The sequence below is a fragment of the Oncorhynchus tshawytscha genome, linkage group LG25, assembly GCF_018296145.1.
Source record: "Oncorhynchus tshawytscha isolate Ot180627B linkage group LG25, Otsh_v2.0, whole genome shotgun sequence".
Classification (NCBI taxonomy): Eukaryota; Metazoa; Chordata; class Actinopteri; order Salmoniformes; family Salmonidae; genus Oncorhynchus; species Oncorhynchus tshawytscha.
The window spans coordinates 8,483,630-8,503,381 of NC_056453.1; the positions used below are offsets into that span (position 1 = coordinate 8,483,630).

Below are 19,752 nucleotides of genomic sequence, written 5' to 3' on the forward strand. Positions count from 1 at the left end.
ATCTCGCAAATGGGCCATTTGTAGTCTTAACAGTTGGCACATAATAACAGCACAATTGCCAGAAAATAGCATTACATTCGTTTTTTTTGTTCATTAAAGTTTTTCTTGCTCAGAGATTTCGAGATCCTCTGTCCAACTTTCAAAACTCAAACTCTCCTGTCGGATTTATCTGTAGTTATGGACATGCGCAAAGGGGATTTATTTACCCCGTGTGCAAATGATCTGACAAATTCAATTAGGGCGAATTATCTTTTATCTTGCCACATATTCAAATGATGTTTTAACTTCATGTCATAGCTTGCAATAATTATTATTTTGAGGAAACTCGAATTTTGCTTCTACAAGTTACTATGATATTCCTTCTTAATTGGCTCGATAACGTTATCGGAGAAAACAAATTGTATAAATATGGCAGCAACTCTCTTACTGTGAATTTTTTTAAAGGCTAGTTTCCAGGCTTTTTGTGTAGGTTTTAAGTGGTCATTGGTCTAGAGATTTTAGCTTGACCTGGCAACCCTGACCCTGATAGGCGAGGACTCGCTGAGGCGCACAATGAACATTGACAAGGGTTGTCTCACAGATCTTTAAATTTCATATTTGTTTCCAAATGAAAGGTCGTTAGAGAATCGTTCTATTTTGTTTGTACTTGAAGACTGGTTACGATATTTGGTTTAACCGGAAATATCGGCAAATAATTCAACTTCCCCGGACACAAGTGGATTACACTGTGGGCCGCTGAAGGAGTTGTCCTGCCAGGGGCTTGGTCGATACCCTCCTTGATGGAACTCAAAACCGCGGCTTCAGTAGGGCCTTGAATAATTTAGTTTTTAATGGTTGTGGAGCAAAAACAAATGAGTGTAGGGAGAGACATCGATAACACACGAATAGTGGGTGACTAAACAGTCACAATATAACGTCAGATTTAGTGTATAAAAAAAAAGGTACAGTTTGGATTAGCTAGGTATCTAAATTAGCTCGCTACCCAACTACGGCTAGCTAGCTACGTCTTTCTTTGATAATTCAACCATTCGTATTGGGCCCATCGTCAGGCTGGAGAAAATGTTCGCTACTGTCAGCTCCAGGGTAACAGCTAGTTGTGGATTTTGTGCTAATCAATACTTTGGAAGGTATTTTAAATAATGTTTTTGTTTACTATAACGTTGTCTACTCCGTGATAATTAGCTACATTGCGTTTGCAATAAACTGGCTAGAGAATTATTTAACTAGCTAGCTAATACTAGCATAATAAAGCACTTGAATACATTTAACGTTAGCTAGGTAGCAACTACCAAGTGAACATAATTATTATGTATGGCTAAAGTTGGCTACAGAAACAGTTAATCAAACTGTTTAACTAAAATGCTTGGAATACTTGTGGATGCACTAAATGAGCTAGCTATATAGATGCTTTAAATTGGCAACAAATGATCTTGCTCTGGTGATTTGGCCGTGGCAGGTAGCTAAATGTTATCTTTCGTTAGCTAGTTATCATTGGCTAATGTGCGATTTGGCTAGTTAACTAGGTTAGCTAATTTGTCAGCTCGTGCCGAAATTGTAATTAGAACGAGATGGGTGTGTATTTACATTGTAGCAATACCTCAGTAAATGTAACATTCGTATAAAATAGGCGTTTTTAGTGAATTAACAACTAGCAAGTTAAGTTGGACAGCTAACTAGCGTTAGTCCTTTTTATTTACATACGCATATTTGGTTGTTGGTTTGCCAGCTAGCCTTCTTTGAGACTGCGAATTAGCCATGTATTGACAGCTTAACTTGGATATACTTCTGCTGAGCACACTAGCTAATACCACCAATTCTGGAAATAAAGATTTAATCTTCGTGAATTGACATGACAGTCAAATTTAGCCGAGAGAAAGGCACAGATGCCATTCTGTCCGCAAAAGACACTAGTTAAATAGACTAACGTTACTTTTAACGCCATTTTAAACAGGGGCTCCGGTGTGGGCCTTTGTGGTGGTGTTTAACTTTTGTCTAAGGAAAGTGCCTTCGACTGGGACGGATTTTTAAAAGTGCCTTAGGTCAGACTGGGACTGGTGCTGTTTGTTTTGACATGGAAGGTCCGAGTCAAAGCAGTGGGTTCAGACAGAGCCGACGCTCCCGTTCTCAACGAGACAGAGAGCGGCGTAGGAGAAGAGTAGACCTTGCTGAGCAGCGGGCCACATCGCCCTCCTCGGGCTCGGAAAAGGAGCTTTGCGGGCCAGGATCTGTACTCGGTCCTGGAGGTAGAGAATGTCGACCCGGGTTCGCCGGCCCCAGACACAGGCCTCCTCGACGGAGGAAGCGCAAGTCGGTGTACTGTGAGGAGGACATCATCGATGGCTTTTCAATTGCCAGCTTCAACAGCTTTGAGGCCCTGGAGGTAAGTCTGTATTTCCTTATGTGAGCACAATCCTACCCTACCACAATACTCAGATATGATGGACTTCAACTGTATCTAAATAACATTTGTCAATGGTCTCGACAGATGTGAATTGTCCTCCCTCAATCTCTACTTTAAACCCCCTAAAGTCGATTTCTGTGGCCCTGCATAGATCTAATTAGCATAATAAAAACTACAATTAAAATTGTCAGTTTAAGCTAAAGATGTTTTTTTGCATTGGATGCATTCTCAATCAACCGCATCTGCCGATGTTACACTTCCGCATCTGTGGTGAAGGTTGGCAGAAGTAGAGTGTGTTGTCAGACCATGAGACATCCCGAAAATCGTTGTCACGAAAACCTATCATGATCCCTCTATGGAAAGATGAGACTCACAAATCCGATGGCGTTCAAGCAAGTTTGGACTCATCTGAAGTCGGTACAGCCGATCTGCCAACTTCAGTCTAGCTTCCGAACAGTTTGGGCTACTGGCAACCTACATGTTGGTTGTTTTGCTCTAGGACACTCACAAGACTCATCTGAAGGTCCACTTACCAGTTTAAAAAAAATGAATGGAAGTATATATGGAGATTGTTTACTGCCAAAAATAAGGGGTTAAATCTTTTAAAATACTTTCCTGATCTTATCTCTCAGATATAAGACACACTTCAGAACAAACTTCCTTTTAGAATAAAAAAAAAAAAGATCTGTTTGTCCATGTAGTGAATCTGTTATTCAATGTGTTTGTATGGGCTAATAGCAGTTCATCCAATTGCTTCTTGTAATCTTAACATTTGGTACATAATAACAGCACAATTGCCAGAAAATAGCCTAACATTCATTTTTTTTAATGTTCATCCAAGTTTTTCTTGCTCAGAGATTTCGAGATCCTCTGTCCAACTTTCAAAACTCAAACTCTCCTGTCGGAGATATCTATAGTTATGCACATGCACAAAGGAGACTTATTTAACCAATAAGGCACGAGCGGGTGTGGTATAAGGCCAATATACCACGGCTAAGGGCTGTTTTGCGCGACGCAATGCTGAGTGCCTGGATACAGCCCTTAGCTGTGGTATATTGGCCATATACCACAAACCCCTGAGATGCCTTATTGCTATTTATAAACTGTTTACAACGTAATTAGAGCAGTAAAAATACCTGGGTGGTTCGAGCACTGAATGCTGATTGGCTGAAAGCTGTGGTATATCAGACCATATACAACGTGCATGACAAAATATTACTTTTTACTGTTGTAATTACGTTGGTAACCAGTTTAGAATAGCAATAAGGCACCCCCGGGGTTTGCAGTATATGGCCAATATACCACTCCTAAGGGCTGTATCCAGGCACTCAGCATTGCATCATGCTTAAGAACAGCCTTTAACCGTGGTATATTGGCCACATACCATACCCCCTTGTGCAAATGATCTGGCAAGTTTAATAAGGGTGAATTATCTTTTCTCTTGCCACATTCAAATGTACTTTTCCACGTCATGTCATAGCTTGCAATAGTAAGGCTAAATTCAAATGATCATAGCTAAATGATCCTTGTTATGACCTTAAAATAATTCCATATATAGTGCATTCAGATCCATTTACTTTTTTTCACACGTTGTTACATTACATCCTTATTCTAAAATGTATGATTTTTTTTTCATCCATCTACAAACAATACCATAATGACAAAGTAAAAACTGTTTTTTAAAAACATTTTTGCAAATGTGTAAAATGTTTTTATTTACATAAGTATTCAGACCCGTTGCTATAAGACTCGAAATTGCATCCTGTTTCCATTGATCATACTTGAACCACCAAGACTCTTCCTAGAGCTGGCCGCCCAGCCAAAATGAGCAATCGGGGGAGAAAGGCCTTGGTCAGGGAGGTGACAAAGAACCTGATGGTCACTCTGACAGAGTTCTTCTGTGGAGATGGGAGAACCTTCTAGAAGGACAACCATCTCTGCAGCACTCCACCAATCAGGCCTTTATGGTAGAGTGGCCAGATGGAAGCCACTCCTCAGTAAAATGCACATGACAGCCCGTTTGGAATTTGCCAAAAGGCAGCTAAAGACTCTCAGACCATGAGAAACCTGATTCTCTTGTCTGATGAAACCAAGATTAAACTCTTCGGCCTGAATGCCAGGCAATCAGCCAGCTACCGCTCATCACCTGGCCAATACCATCCCTACAGTGAAGCGTGGTGGCAGCATCATGCTGTGGGAATGTTTTTCAGCGTCAGGATCCGGGGAAAGATGAACGGCACAAATTATAGAGGTCCTTGATGAAAACCTGCTCCAGAGCGCTCAGGACATCAGACTGAGGCGAAGGTTCACCTTCCAACAGGACAACAACCCTCAGCACACAGGCAAGACAATGCAGGAGTGGCTTCGGGACAAGTCTCTGAATGTCCTTGGAGTGACTCAGCCAGAGCTTGGACTTTAACAGAGCTTGAGAGGATCTGCAGAGAAGAACAGGAGAAACTCCCAGATACAGGTGTGCCAAGCTTGTAGCGACATACCCAAGAAGATTCGAGGCTGTAATTGCTACCAAAGGTGCTTCAACCAAGTCCTGAGTAAAGGGTTTGAAGGTCTGTTTTTTTTTTTCTGAATACTTGTTATTCACATTTTTAATACATTTCCAAATATGTCTCCACCTGTTTTTGCTTTGTCGTTATGGGGTATTGTGAGTAGATAGCGGGAAATCCATTTTAGACTAAGGCTGTAACGTAACAAAATGTGCAAAAAGTCAAGGGGTCTGAATACTTTCTGATTGCACTGTAGCTTAGACAGGGCTTAGACTGTAGAGGCTTAAAAGGACAAGTCCCACCTTGGAACTATTTTGGTTATCTCCTCACACCTCCAGGTGTGAATCAGTTGTAGATTGAGTTTCCAAAAATTCAGTTAATTTACACCGTGTACACTTAGGTGAAGCGATCTGATCAACAACCACAATGAAAAAAATCAGACGCAATGATCTTCTATGATGCGTTTCTTAACAACCTTAATTATTCGTTGATTACAAATAGCCTATGTTTATTAATCTGCTCGTCATTAGACCAACAATTCTTGTTGAATTGAAATGCAGAATTTCAGGATTAGAATTTGATATAGCATGCTCTGAGGCGTTCAATGGCACCAATCCAGTATCCATGCACTGACCCATATGTCGACAGATCCTTCAAAGTGTAGTTTCTAAAACATGCAATGTCATTGTAACAGGAACTTATTGACCAATCTGAGTCATCTGTAGGTTCCCTTACCAGTTCAGGCATCACTGACTGCTATTCATTTCCCCCGAAACATTTCTCAGTCAAGGCTTCCTCATTTGTTTTGTTTTTTTGGCCAATTTCAGTGGTAGGAATATCCTTGGTGGTTGTCAAGGCAGAACATGGGCAGTGAAAACCTGTGTGGGAAATAATAGGGAGCCAATAAACACATTGTCATTGTTTCAGTGAACCTAATTGTTTTGTACAGCTTGTTTAACTTCTTGGCGCACCCATCCCGTTAGCGGGATCATTTTCGTCAACATCCGCTGAATTGCAGAGCGCCAAAATTAAATGACTAAAAATATTATATTTTCATGAAATCACAAGTGCAATATAGGCAAAACACAGCTTAGCTTGTTGTTAATCCACCTGGCGTGTCAGATTTCAAAAAAGCTTGCCAAGCGTTTATGTAAGGACATCTCTCTCAGCAGACAAAACAGAAAAGCAATAAAATGATTGCTTACCTTTTGATCTTCGGATGTTTGCACTCACGAGACTCCCAGTTACACAATAAATGTTCCTTTTGTTCCATAAAGATGATTTTTATATCCAAAATACCTCCATTTGGTTGGCACGTTATGTTCAGAAATCCACAGGCTCGAGCAGTCACGACGGGGCAGACGAATATTCCAACCAGTGTTCGTAGAAACATGTCAAAAGTTTTTTATAAACAATCTTCAGGTTGTTTTTACAATATATAATCAATAATGTTTCAACCGGACGATAGTTTCTTCAATAGGAGAGAGAGAAAATGTCTCCTCCACTGTTGGCGCATGCAAAATGCTGCTGGCACTCAGCCATCCACTGATGGGCTCATTTTTCTGAATAAAAGCCTGAAACTGTCTAAAGACTGTTCACACCATGTGGTAGCCATAGGAAAATGAATCTGGTTGATATCCCTTTTAAATGGAGAAACGGCGTGCAATGGAACAGAGAGCTTTCAGGAAAAACAGCACTTCCTAGTTGGATTTTCCTCAGGTTTTCACCTGCAATATCAGTTCTGTTATACTCCAAGACAATATTTTGACAGTTTTAGAAACTTTAGAGTGCTTTCTATCCTAATCTGACAATTATATGCATATTCTAGATTCTGGACCTGAGAAATTTGGGTATGTTTTTCATCCAAATGTCAAAATACTGCCCCCTACACTCAAGTTAACACTGGGATGCATCTTCTCTCCAGATGGACTGCTCCATGAAGCCTACCCAGCGTGCCGCCATGCTCATGGGAAGGGGGAGCAAGAGGAAGAGGGGCCCGGAGGAGAATGGTAAAAGGCCCCTCTCAGAGCCTGAGGAAGGGGCCCCACCTAGCTTCTCCCGCAGCTGTTGGAAGAGGAGAAAGATTGAGGTAAAAGTGCACCGCATGAGATAGACAGGTGTTATATGTAGTTGTCATGTTACATTTGGGTTTGAAAGTAGCTTATTTAAAGGCAGCATTTGCATGTCTGGTCTAGATCCTGTTGGTCTTGTTTGTGGGAACTAGCTGGCCGAGCTCAAATATTCAGACTGAAGTCATCAACTTGTAATGGCCTAGTGAGAGCATTAGCTGGCTACACACACCTGTTGTTGAAGAGTAAAACTTACTAGTGACATCTTTTTAGCACCCTGAAGGCTGAGCTTGTGATGAATCGATGGTGCTTTATTAACTTGAGGTCAGACAGACATGAGGATAATTTCAAGTTGCTAAATACCATGTCGCTGGGTAAGCTATATCTAGAGTACTGCTCTTTGAAACCAGATTTTCATGTGGTGTGCCTCCCAACCTAGTGACCTTTAGCCTACACAGCAAGTATAATTTGGAAATTCAAGGGTGTTGTCAACTATTTTCGTACTGAAATTAGTGATGCACTGATATTACTTTTTGTTGTTTTTGTTTGAATTTTGCCCCTTTTTCTCCCCAATTTCGTGATATCCAATTGTTAAGTAGCTACTATCTTGTCTCATCGCTACAACTCCTGTACGGGCTCGGGAGAGACGAAGGTTGAAAGTCATGCGTCCTCCGATACACAACCCGACCAAGCCGCACTGCTTCTTAACACAGCGCGCATCCAACCCGGAAGCCAGCCGCACCAATGTGTCGGAGGGTACACCGTGCACCTGGCAACATTGGTTAGCGCGCACAGTGCCCGGCCCGCCACAGGAGTCGCTGGTGCGCGATGAGACAAGGATATCCCTACCGGCCAAGCCCTCCCTAACCCGGACGACGTTAGGCCAATTGTGCGTCGTCGCAGCCGGTTACGACAGAGCCTGGGCGCGAACCCAGAGTCTCTGGTGGCACGGTGTTTCCTCCGACACATTGGTGCGGCTGGCTTCCGGGTTGGATGCGCGCTGTGTTAAGAAGCAGTGCGGCTTGGTCGGGTTGTGTATCGGAGGATGCATGACTTTCAACCTTCGTCTCTCCCGAGCCCGTACAGGAGTTTGCTTTCGTCTAACCTAGAAGTGACAAAAGCATGGATTAATTTTTCTGCATCATTTTTGGACAGAAAGTTTCTGATTTTTGCAATGTTACGTAGATGGAAAAAAGATGTCCTTGAAATGGTCTTGATATGTTCTTCAAAAGAGAGATCAGGGTCCAGAGTAACGCTGAGGTCCTTCACAGTTTTATTTGAGACGACTGTACAACCATTAAGATTAATTGTCAGATTCAACAGAAGATCTCTTTGTTTCTTGGGACCTAGAACAAGCATCTCTGTTTTGTCCGAGTTTAATAGTAGAAAGTTTGCAGCCATCCACTTCCTTATGTCTGAAACACATGCTTCTAGCGAGGGCAATTTTGGGGCTTCACCATGTTTCATTGAAATGTACAGCTGTGTGTCATCCGCATAGCAGTGAAAGTTTACATTATGTTTTCGAATAACATCCCCAAGAGGTAAAATATATAGTGAGAACAATAGTGGTCCTAAAACGGAACCTTGAGGAACACCGAAATTTACAGTTGATTTGTCAGAGGACAAACCATTCACAGAGACAAACTGATATCTTTCCGACAGATAAGATCTAAACCAGGCCAGAACATGTCCGTGTAGACCAATTTGGGTTTCCAATCTCTCCAAAAGAATGTGGTGATCGATGGTATCAAAAGCAGCACTAAGGTCTAGGAGCACGAGGACAGATGCAGAGCCTCGGTCCGATGCCATTAAAATGTCATTTACACCTTCACAAGTGCCGTCTCAGTGCTATGATGGGGTCTAAAACCAGACTGAAGCATTTCGTATACATTGTTTGTCTTCAGGAAGGCAGTGAGTTGCTGAGCAACAGCCTTCTCTAAAATTTTTGAGAGGAATGGAAGATTCGATATAGGCCGATAGTTTTTATATTTTCTGGGTCAAGGTTTGGCTTTTTCAAGAGAGGCTTTATTACTGCCACTTTTAGTGAGTTTGGTACACATCCAGTGGATAGAGAGACGTTTATTATGTTCAACATAGGAGGGCCAAGCACAGGAAGCAGCTCTTTCAGTAGTTTAGTTGGAATAGGGTCCAGTATGCAGCTTGAAGGTTTAGAGGCCATGATTATTTTCATCATTGTGTCAAGAGATATAGTACTAAAACACTTGAGCGTCTCTCTTGATCCTAGGTCCTGGCAGAGTTGTGCAGACTCAGGACAACTGAGGTTTGGAGGAATACGCAGGTTTAAAGAGGAGTCCGTAATTTGCTTTCTAATAATCATAATCTTTTCCTCAAAGAAGTTCATGAATTTATCACTGCTAAAGTGAAAGTCATCCTCTCTTGGGGAATGCTGCTTTTTAGTTAGCTTTGCGACAGTATCAAAAAGGAATTTTATGTTGTGAAGATAATAGCAGTGATGCTATTACTCTAATTCCGGTAGGGCAACATCTGAAAAATGGCGCACTTGGTAATGTGTACTGGTGCTCGACCAGTTGCGCAAGCCAACATCACCCACAACAGAGAACGGTTGATTGTCAAGGATAATGAATTCCATTATCTTGGTGTCAATGGATTTTGCCTTTTGATTTGTCTCGCTTAATTGTTCTTACTCTTTCAAATGACTGCTCAACTTGTTGACTGCTTGATCCACACAGCAGACATGGTGGGCTAGGTTAGGAATGCTGTGTTGCACGTGTAGCGTAACATTTTACGTGGCGTCATTACGTCGTGTACCTACGTTATATAGGTATGCACGTCTGCTTTGACATTGGTTTTGCGTATCAGCGTTAAACTAGACATCGGGCCGATACCGATGTTGGCATTTTTAGCTAATACCTTTCGATTCCGATATGTAAACCACTTTTTTTTCTTCATATTTTTCATATTGTGCATCACTACTATGTACATAGGGAAGCAGTCTCTAAGGTTCAGGGAAGGGTACTGGGTGGAGGCTGGCTAGTGGGGTGACTGTTTAACAGTCGATGGCCTGGAGATTGAAGCTTCCAGGACCCAGTTGCACAGGGAGGGGTACAGACCCAGGGCCCTGAGCTTAGTGATGAGCTTGGAGGGCACTGGTATTTAAATCAGCTGTAGTCAATGAACAGCATTCTTACATAGGTATTTATCTTGTCCAGGTGGGATAGGGCAGTGTACTGGCGTTGTCTGTGGATCTGTTGGGGCGATATGTGAATTGTAGTGGGTCTAGAATGTCAAGTTGGAGGTGATATGGTCCTTAACTAGCCTCTCAGCACTTCATGATGACAGAAGTTTGTGCTTTGGGGCAATAGTAATTTAGTTAATTTACCTTTGTTCCTGTACCGAGGAAAGCAAGGGTGGACATCTTGAAGCAAGTGTGGGACAACAGACTAGGATATGGAGAGATTGTGTATGTCCGTAAACACTCCAGCCAGCTGGTCTGCACATGCTCTGAGAACGCGACTTGGGATGCCATCTTGGCTGGCAGCCTTGCGAGGGTTAATACGCTTAAATGACTTACTCACGTTGGCCACAAAGAACAAGATTACTCAGTCCTCGTGATCGCCTGGAGCCCGTGTCGGCGGCGCAATGTTTTGTTCGAAACAGGCGAAGGTCTTTAGTAAATCCTGGAGCTAGGCACGACTTTCCCTTTATAATTTGTGATTGGCTGTAGTCTCATGTCTGAGATGTTGAATTGTGACTCCACTTCTTCCCTGTACTGTCGTTTTGCCTCCGATTGCTTTACGGAGGTCGTAACTGGTCTGTTTGTACACGTCCATGTTCCCAATCACCTTGCCATGGTTAAATGCGGTGGTTCGCGCTTTCAGTTTTGCGCAAATGGGTTTTTTGGTTTGGATAAGTTCTAATCATCAGTGGGAACAACATCCTCTATGCACTTCCTGACGAACCTAGTCACAAAGTGAGTGTATACGTTACTGTTCTCAGAGTCCACCAGGAACATTTCCCAGTCCATGTGATCAATCTTAAAGCATAGATTCTGATTGGGAGAGTAGCAATGATCCATGGTCCATGTTCCACATGTAGCTTAGGAGATGCATTGATTAGTTTCGGTTGCATTTTCCTCGGATTTCCTTTAATAAAAGTCCCCAGCTACAATAAATGCGGCCTCCAATACTTTTGCAAGGTACTGTGTGATGAAGGTGAATACCATCAATCTTACATATTAACTGTTATAATTGTTTTAGGGTGGGGGCATCCTCTTCTTGGAGACTGGCTACATCGTAAGTTTCTTTATACTTCTATCAATTACAATACATAAGATGACCACAGCTGCCTCCTATAATTGTAGTTTATGAATGTTGTGGCACACCTAAATGTTGCTTTTTATGTTATTTTAGTGTGACACAGAGAGCGAGTCAGCAGATAAGGTGGGTACTGTTTGCATCAAACAGAATACAATTATGATTGTTGGAAGAGCAGTGTTTTTCCTGCTTATTATTGGGTTTAGATTTATTTGTTTTCCTCATCTCATCCCCTAGGCCTCCGACAGTGACATGGGGCCAATATTCATTGTCAGCACAAGGAAAGGTAAAATGCAGTTCTCTTCTTCCCTATCTGTATGCCTTTGCTTTATAAATATGCTCTTGTCATTTGGTGTTTCTTTTTTTATCCCAGTATGCACTTATTTCATAATATGTGGTATCCTTTCTTTTTTCACGTTTTTGTTTAAGTGCAGTTCTTTCTCACCCTGTAGTTTTGGAACCTATCCCTGTGAGCATGGCCTCTGTGGGCAAAGGCTGCCCTACACTTCCGCTGCCAGGCCGCTGTGGCCTCTCCCGGCTGGCGGTCACCCCACGTGTCTCTGGCCTGGAGCGCAGCCAGGAGAGGAGTCTGGAGCCGCCTTACCCTGAGCCCCTGTCTACCTCACCCTCCTTCTCCTGCCTGCCGTCCCTCTCCCCGGCCATGGTCGCACGGCCCGGACAGCTCAACGGCAGCAGCGATGGCCTTCGCCACAACGCCCACCACAACCCCAGCCCACCGCACTCCAAACACAAGTCCTTCCTCACCTTCCCCGGGCGACACCCATCCATCTACAGCATGGGCATCAACAACAGGTCAGTCACTGCCAGATCTGCCTAATAGTCAGCATTACTACTGCAGTACCAATACTACTTCTTCCACTTTTATAAAACAACTGACAACTCTTTGACTTGTATGGTTAAATAAAGGAAAACATTTAAAATCAAGACTGCTGACTTAAGTTGACTAGAAAAGATACATTTTCTTTTCTCTCTCCTTAGGAACGGTACATCAGTCAAGCCCCCATCCTCTTCTGCTGCTTCTTCCTCGTTGTCTATACGACCCCCAACTCCCTCTTCCAGTATGTCGATGTCCCTAATTAGAGGTCCAGGGTCATTAGCATCTCTGCGCCCCCCTTCACGTGCTGGCTCTAGTGCCATGTTCACCCCCTCCCCTGGGCTTCCACCTCCACCTCCTCTCCTCACTTCCCACTCAGGACCAGGTACTGTACATTTGGCACCAATGTGTATTGCTATTCACCTTTTTTCACAGCCTTAGTCAGATGTTCAGCCATAATTGCAAATCTGTGTTTTTTTATTTACCAATCAGGTCTACTACTAGCTTAATTTGGGTTCTTGGACAGCCTACTGTCAGTGTTGTAAAATTAGTTATTTGGGCTCCATATCCACCTATTTAAAATATATTCTCCATTCCTCTCCATCTGTCCCACTACTGCAGACCAGGACCTGCTGCGCCAGGACCTGCTGCGCCAGGGCCTGAACTCTCACTTCCTGGCCTCGCAGGATCGCGAGGGCCGCCGCAGCGTACCTGGGGCTGAGCTCAACGGTGGCGGGCCAGGCCTCTCTACTCCCGGTGGTCCATCGGGGGCCAGCCCCAGCTCGGGCTCCTCAGGCCGCTCCTCCCAGGCCCAGCCCGGAATTCAGCCCCTGGCCTTCCAGTTCCACCAGCACAACCACCAGCACCAGCATACACATACGCACCAACACTTCACCCCCTTCCTGCACCCCACTCCCTCCGCACCACCGCCTCAGCACCTGGTAAGCGATTACATTCTACCCTGTCAAATTGGGTTTCACAGAGCAGCTTCTGCTTTGAAATGCCAGTGTTGTGAATTTGTCATTAATTGGCGTTTTGTGTTTTAGTTTGAGAAATATGGCAAGATGGAGGGACTCTACAGAAACACTGTGAGTTTACATTTACATGCTCCAGAATTGGTTTGGTTATACGTTGCTGTGGTGGTTGTTGAGATGAATGTGGTAGGACTTTGGCAGAATGGGGTCTAGGGAGTGTAGTTTTAACCAGCCTCTGCTTGTGTGTGTGTGTGGCTGATTTAGTTCTTCCCACAGTACCCTCCTCCCCCAGTGCCAGGCATCCAGCCCGTGCTTCCTCCCAATGGGCCCTTCAGCTCTCTGCAAGGAGCCTTCCAGCCTAAGGTGAGTGGTGCTTTAGCTACATAAGTCAGTGGATGATATGTCATGTTGTGTCTGGATGACAAACTGTTTGCTGTGTTTTGATGCAGCCCCTTGTCCCCCAGGGAACAAGTCCTGAGATGACAGCTCGACTGGGGGTTGTGCCTCACCACCTGCAGCCCAAAGACCCCAGGGTAAGATGCACAGTATAAAATGGCCATTTTGGAATATATGATGCCTATGGTTACAACTGAAGCTTGTAGTCTAGGATTGAGCTGGGATCGATGGACAATGCACATGCCTCTAAAGGCATTATGTGCAAAGACTTGGGCCTAGTAGTCAGTGCAGGAAAGTGTGAATAACAAATAGTAAAAAGAGTGGAGAATCTTAACAAACATGGTTTACTATTCTTTCTTTTGTTTAGCTAACTGATCCATTTGGGACATCGTTGAAAGTCAGTAATGTAAGCAAAGCCAGATGCTTCATCACTTGAATACTTCATTTTTGAAAGTATTATGATACTGTACAGCTTTTTTTCTTACTCACTTTTGGTCATGACTGCTACATTTTAAAACTATTTGACTAAATGCCCTTGCACACCGTGTCTGATTTCTTCCAACTTTTGGCACACCTACTGTGAAACTCCCTGCAACTTTCCATCATTACTCATCTCAGAATCAGAAGTTAAAAAAAAGAATAAAAAAAAGGTTTTATTCGTCCAGGAAAAATAAACTGACCCATAATATATTGTTTATTACTGACGCTTGCCTTACTAACTTGTACCCCCCCCCCCACACACACACACAATTCTCATGTTGATGCCGTGCCAGATGAACATTTCATATGGCAGACATTAACACCATCGCATCTGACTCGGTGTGCAAAGGCCTTGAGTCTTACTGCAAGCAAAACAGGGTCACCGAGTCAATAATGTGTTTTTGTCTACACAGAAACCAGGGAAGTGGTGTGCTATGCATGTACGTGTGGCGTGGATGATTCTAAGACATCAGAAGAAAGTGAAGGTGGGACTTTAAAAAAATGTTTTTTTACTACAATTCAATCTGATCCTATCAATTGTGATTTTTATCAAATAAGTAGAAAGTATTTCTCATTTTAATTTGACCACTGAAGCATCTCAAACATTATCGGATGTGATGAACTCATCCCCCAAATATAATAGATACTGGTCAAGTTGTCCATGTTTATTGAAAAAGCTATGGTCATTGCATTGACTGACCACTGTCCTCTCTCAGCTGATGCAGGCTGATCCGCACAAGCTGGACTTCCGTAACGAGATGTTGGCTCGTCTTCCGGGCTCCGGGGGCCTGGGCACACTAGGGCCCCTTGGTGGTGGCCTCCCCTCTGCCCACGACCTTAACCGACCTGCCAGCCTCTTTACAGCCACTGGTGGGAGCTTGTTTTGTGTAGCAAGATATGTTTGAAGAAAACGTGCTGCAATTGTATTCACCATAAGGATAAAACTATGGGCTTTTTCAAAACCTCAGGCACAGAGGAAAGATTCCTTGACATTGCAAATAGTTAGTCAATTATTTATCATTTTTAGTCTTTTGTCCCCCCCATCAACGCTCCACCTCTTTCCTCACTCCAACTGCGCTCTTGGGTAAACGACTGTTTCAAAGGGCGCATCTGTACCACTTGCACCCACAGTAAACACTTCTCATTTTGATTCACCCACTCAAGGAACTGATTTGCCTACTCACAGGTCACTAAAACACCTTATTAGCCAAGATATTACATTTAAAGCGTACTAACTCTTCAGCATGTGACTCTAATAGGCCCCAGTGGGTCTGAACACTAGTAGTGAATATTGCCAGAGGTCTTATGCTGTAAGGCTTGTGTCCGCGCATCAGTCCAGATGTTTATATACTTATGTGTTGCAGATCCGTACGGCCGCTCACCTCCGTTCACCCCTCTTGGAGCCCTGGGCTCTGGTGCCTTTGGGGGACTTGGCAGCCCTACGCTGGGTGAGTCACCATTTCTCTTCCTCAAAAAAGATTCATAGTTTGTCTTTACTCCTTTGTCCTTACTCTCCACTAAAATGACTAACTTTATTCTGTCTCCAGCTAACAGCTCGGTGTTTGGCCACAAGGAGCCTCCTGCCGTCGGGGGCTTACCCAACCCTCATGACCCCTGGAACCGACTGCACGGTGGGCCTCCCCCCTTGGCTGGCCCCAGTTGGGCCAAGGGGGCTGAGAAGAGGGACGAGCGGGACACGGGGAAGGACATTATTCACATCAAAGATGAGAAAGACAGGTGAGACAACAGCCTCGACTCTAGTTTATCGACTTAGTTCCTAAATTTGCTGTTTGCACTCTTGACTTATCTTTCTATAATATTTTTCTGTCTGATTCTGTTCATGTTACTCTTAACAATTTCAATACTGGAATTGATCTGAATGCTGAATTTGCATACCTCTCCCCAACCATCCTCTATTTTTTTTTCAGAGACAATATTCTATATGGTCGTCAACCTGTGCGGATGTCTCCAGTGGCCCCGGCCCCCACTCTCCAGCAGCACCGCGGCAGCACCCCTGTCTCCCACATCAACGGACACGGGGGCCCTCTGGGAGGCCCCAGCAGTCTCACTGAGGATCTGACACGCAGAAATGGAGACAAAAGACTGCTCCTCTCGGTCTCCTCCAGGCCACCTCCTCTAGGCCCTTCATCCTCAGCAGCTGCAACAGACAGAGACAGACCTCGCTCCTCCTCTTCCTCTGTCCTGACGACTCCACCGCCCTCTGGACTCGGCGCCCCCTCTCCCTTGGATCTGTACCCCCGTCAGCAGCCCGCAGCGCTGCACAGCCTACACAGTGAACCCTCTCACTCATCACAGAGAGAGGGAGGCCCCCCTGCCTCATCCTGTTCCTCAGCCACGGTCACCTCTCTGTCCCAGGGCAAGAAGCCTGACCGAACCAACACCCCGGTGCCCAAGCCTCCCCCAGTCAAGGTCAAGGAGGAAAGGAAGGAGGAACCAGAGCTCGTGCCAATCTCCTTGCCGCCGCCTCTGCCCCCCAACTACGACAGGCCCAACAGCCGCCCTCACCACCGCTCCGCCACCCCCTCTTCTCTCTCTCTGACTTCCACGTCCGGGGTGCCCCTACCACCTCCCACCCCGCACAACCCTCACCATCATCTTTCCCTCCTGGAGCGCTCTCGAGCGCAGGCCGCCATTGAGGCCTACCTGGGGAGCACACAAGGGGGTGGGGGGATAGTAGTGGGTCCAGGGGGGGAGAGGTTCTCCACCCACCCCCATGGCCCACCCCAGGGGCACGGCCAGCACCCCCACAGCTTCCAATGGGACCCATGGAGGGAGCTGGCTGCCCAACAACAGCAGCAGCAACGCCGAGAGGCCATGGCCCTGCGTTCGGACCCCCACCTGGCGCTGCGCTCTGACCCCCACCTGGCCCGGCTGCTCCAGGCCCAGCACGCCCAGCGCTTCCTGGAGGCCGAGAGGGCGGCAGCCTTGGCAGCAGCTGTGGCTGCCAACAACCCTCACCACCACCCTCCTACCTCTACCTCCTCGGTCCGCCAGGAGTTTGGCCTGATGGCCCACCACTTTGACCGCCCTCCTCAGCTGGGGCACCCAGGTGGCGGCCTCATGGATGAGCAGCAGCGCGCCCAGATCCTAAGGGAAGACTTTGAAAGGGCACGCTACTTCGGGATGCACGCTCACCCGCACCTCTCGGGCTCCCACCACCCACCGGGTTCTCACGCAGCCCACCTGGAGCAGCTGCACGCCGGGATGCTCTCCCACTCACATCTCCATCAGCCTGGAGCCTCCAACTCTTCGCCCCACCACCCCGGCCTCTACTCCCGCCTGGGGCCTCTCCACACTCACCACGTGCCCAATGGCATCCTTGCCAAGACCCCTGCTGGCCTGGTGGGGGCACTGTCCGTAGGCGCCCCCCCTCCACTCATTCCATCTGTGACAAGCAGGTCTTCCACCCCGACCCGTAGACTGGGTGGGCCAGGGGACTTGGCACTGTACAGCTCTCACAAAGAAGGCGAGTCCAGATAGTACAGGAACACACCGTAGGAGTAGTAGGGGAAATGTCAGGATTACTGTGCTGCTCTCACTGTTTCCTGTAAGATGGAACACCTTTTAGGAACTACAACACACACAGCTTACTCAGGCTCTAGACCAATCACGGTCTCAGCTCCCCCAAATGGTGTTGCTGGTTGATTGGGTCGAAGGCGGTGAAGGGAAGGGATACGGAGATTTGTCAGGGTGACTCAGTACATTTATCCACAATGGTTCTATCAGTGCAATTTTAAGGTACATGGTTTATGTGGATCCTGGTGTGTTATTTTAAGGTTTGTTTTTTTCCATTTGAGAAATCTATAAAATGATAGCTGTATGAAGAGGCGGAGGCTTTTCCAATTGAATATGATCAGGTTTGAAGCAGGCTTTTTCAGGTTGGGTAAGATGAACTCCTAGAGAGATGTGCATATTTTGTACATGTGAATGGTTCATCCTCTCATTCTAAGTAATGAGATCTATAAATCCCTTTGCATAAATCAAACATGTTGGGCTGTTTTCTGGATGAGAGCTGAAGAATTATGGTGGTACATAGTGCTGGGATGATACCAAGGGGCAAAATATTTTTCCATGGCAAAAATTAAAACACACAGCAGACAACTCTTTGGTCTGTTAAAAACCTGCCATGTGTAAAATATTGTGGGCTATAGATTGGAGAGAATTTTTTGACTCTGGATAACAACAATGTTTGTTTCCAACATTTAGGGCTATTTGTCTAAAGTTTAATCCGCTTCGTGTTTTTTCTTGCCACGATACTAACGAGTATCGTGACACTGGTATCGTCCTGGCTCTAGGAGTATTTCTATGGTTTTATTTTTTTGTGTCCTCTTTTATTGTGAAAAGACTGTAGATTACCGATGAAACTTCTAAAGATTCTAAAATCGATAAAGAACCATAGGCTTCTGTACTTCGGTTCTCCGCTCCTCACAAAAAATTACCCCGCTACCCTCAACTTCACCACTCCTCTGTGCTCTATGAACCTCTGTTCCAGCTCTTGTATTTAAAATAATGATGTTATGAACTATGCGGCCACGGTGGACAATGTCTAAAACTGAAACTTTCCCATTCACATTTCTGACTCGACATTTATGAGCAGGACCAGTAGTCTAGTGAAATTGCCTTTGTAATTATTATTATTGTTAATTAATGTTATCTTCTATAATGATAATAAATATATTCACTGTTTTTTATGTTATTGTTTTCAGGTATCACGAATGCACTCCCCTGTTAGTAACAAATTAAAGTTGTTCCAGATCAGGCAGTAAAAGTTTTGTATGACTGAGAAAGGAAATGCTTGTGAACGTGAGTAAGACACAACCATAAAAACCTCTGGCCTCTTCATGGATCAGATCTTTGAATACACTGAGAGGGAGCTTTGTGTTTGTGTCGCATCGCATTTTGGACTCTGAACGCCTGCCGGCAAGTCATTTTCACAGGGATGTTCCATGAGCAGATAAATTATGTACGTGGAAGAATGGGACATCTACTGGACGACTGAGAAAAGAATCCGTAGACTTGTGCGTACTACACATGACTGGACTGAGAGGAGGAAAATAAATTTGGGTCAATTATTTTAAGACCATTTTATACCTTTCAAACCCCTTCTAGAGACCACAAAGATGAATTATTAAATGAATTGTTGGTTACTTGATTGTGTGGGTCTTCTTTGTTTTGGTGCCTAAAAGAGTTCAGCCACTTATTTTATTTAACGAGGCAAGTCAGTTAAGAACAAATTCTTATTTACGGTGATGGCTTAGGAACAGTGGGTTAACTGCCATGTTCAGGGTCAGAATGGCAGATTTTTACCTTGTCAGCTCGGGGATTCAAACTAGCAACCTTTCGGTTACTGGCCCAATGCTCTAACCACTAGGCTGCTACATGCTGCCCCCTGACCACATATACTTAGACGTGGTCATATTGTTATTCTTCATGCTTTCCAGACCATGTTTATTTGGAGAGAGCATACAGTGTGGATCTCCAACTCTGACCTTGGAGAGCAGGACTTTGTTCCATCCCAGCATTAACACCGTAAGTAGTGAATGGTGGGCAACCACCTAGTTCACTTGCAAAATCCTGATCCCTCTGTACAATGACCCTTTTACAATAGCTAAACTGTTCTGTGACCACTGAACAATTAATGGTAATTTGCCCTGTCAGAGATACAGATATGACAATGGTGTAGTACTCATTGACACCTGTTTCACAATTAACGCTTTATCTATTATCTAGTAATAGCATGATATTTGGATTTAGTGTGCTATTGAAAGTTTTTTTTTTTT

At 44.7% G+C, this 19,752-nt stretch overlaps 1 protein-coding gene across 6 annotated transcripts; it reads left to right on the forward strand.

The window, feature by feature from the left end:
• Nucleotides 1-327: 327 nt before the first annotated feature.
• On the forward strand, nucleotides 328-19,119 carry LOC112224139 (autism susceptibility gene 2 protein homolog). Of its 6 annotated transcripts, none has more exons than XM_024387479.2 (17): nucleotides 328-2,380; nucleotides 6,827-6,991; nucleotides 11,210-11,245; nucleotides 11,363-11,392; nucleotides 11,504-11,552; nucleotides 11,719-12,079; nucleotides 12,266-12,486; nucleotides 12,723-13,042; nucleotides 13,148-13,189; nucleotides 13,352-13,438; nucleotides 13,525-13,608; nucleotides 13,839-13,877; nucleotides 14,365-14,436; nucleotides 14,668-14,821; nucleotides 15,316-15,399; nucleotides 15,499-15,688; nucleotides 15,880-19,119. In XM_024387479.2, exons 1-17 carry the CDS (start codon nucleotides 2,072-2,074, stop codon nucleotides 17,450-17,452), a joined length of 3,816 nt encoding a protein of 1,271 aa, XP_024243247.1. In that variant the 5' UTR covers nucleotides 328-2,071; the 3' UTR covers nucleotides 17,453-19,119. The 6 variants fall into 6 exon arrangements, with proteins under 6 accessions (XP_024243247.1, XP_042161846.1, XP_024243249.1 ...); XM_042305912.1 differs by having other exon boundaries at nucleotides 13,540-13,608; XM_024387478.2 differs by having other exon boundaries at nucleotides 332-2,380; nucleotides 13,340-13,438.
• The last annotated feature ends 633 nt before the right edge of the window (nucleotides 19,120-19,752 follow it).

Bases quoted from the DNA above. Each gene is read 5' to 3' on its own strand.
- LOC112224139 (XM_024387478.2), top strand. From the start codon at position 2,072: ATGGAAGGTCCGAGTCAAAGCAGTGGGTTCAGACAGAGCCGACGCTCC. The intron at 13,439-13,524 runs GTGAGTGGTGCT...GTTTTGATGCAG, and splicing joins AAGGAGCCTTCCAGCCTAAG to CCCCTTGTCCCCCAGGGAAC. The intron at 14,437-14,667 runs GTGGGACTTTAA...GTCCTCTCTCAG, and splicing joins GACATCAGAAGAAAGTGAAG to CTGATGCAGGCTGATCCGCA.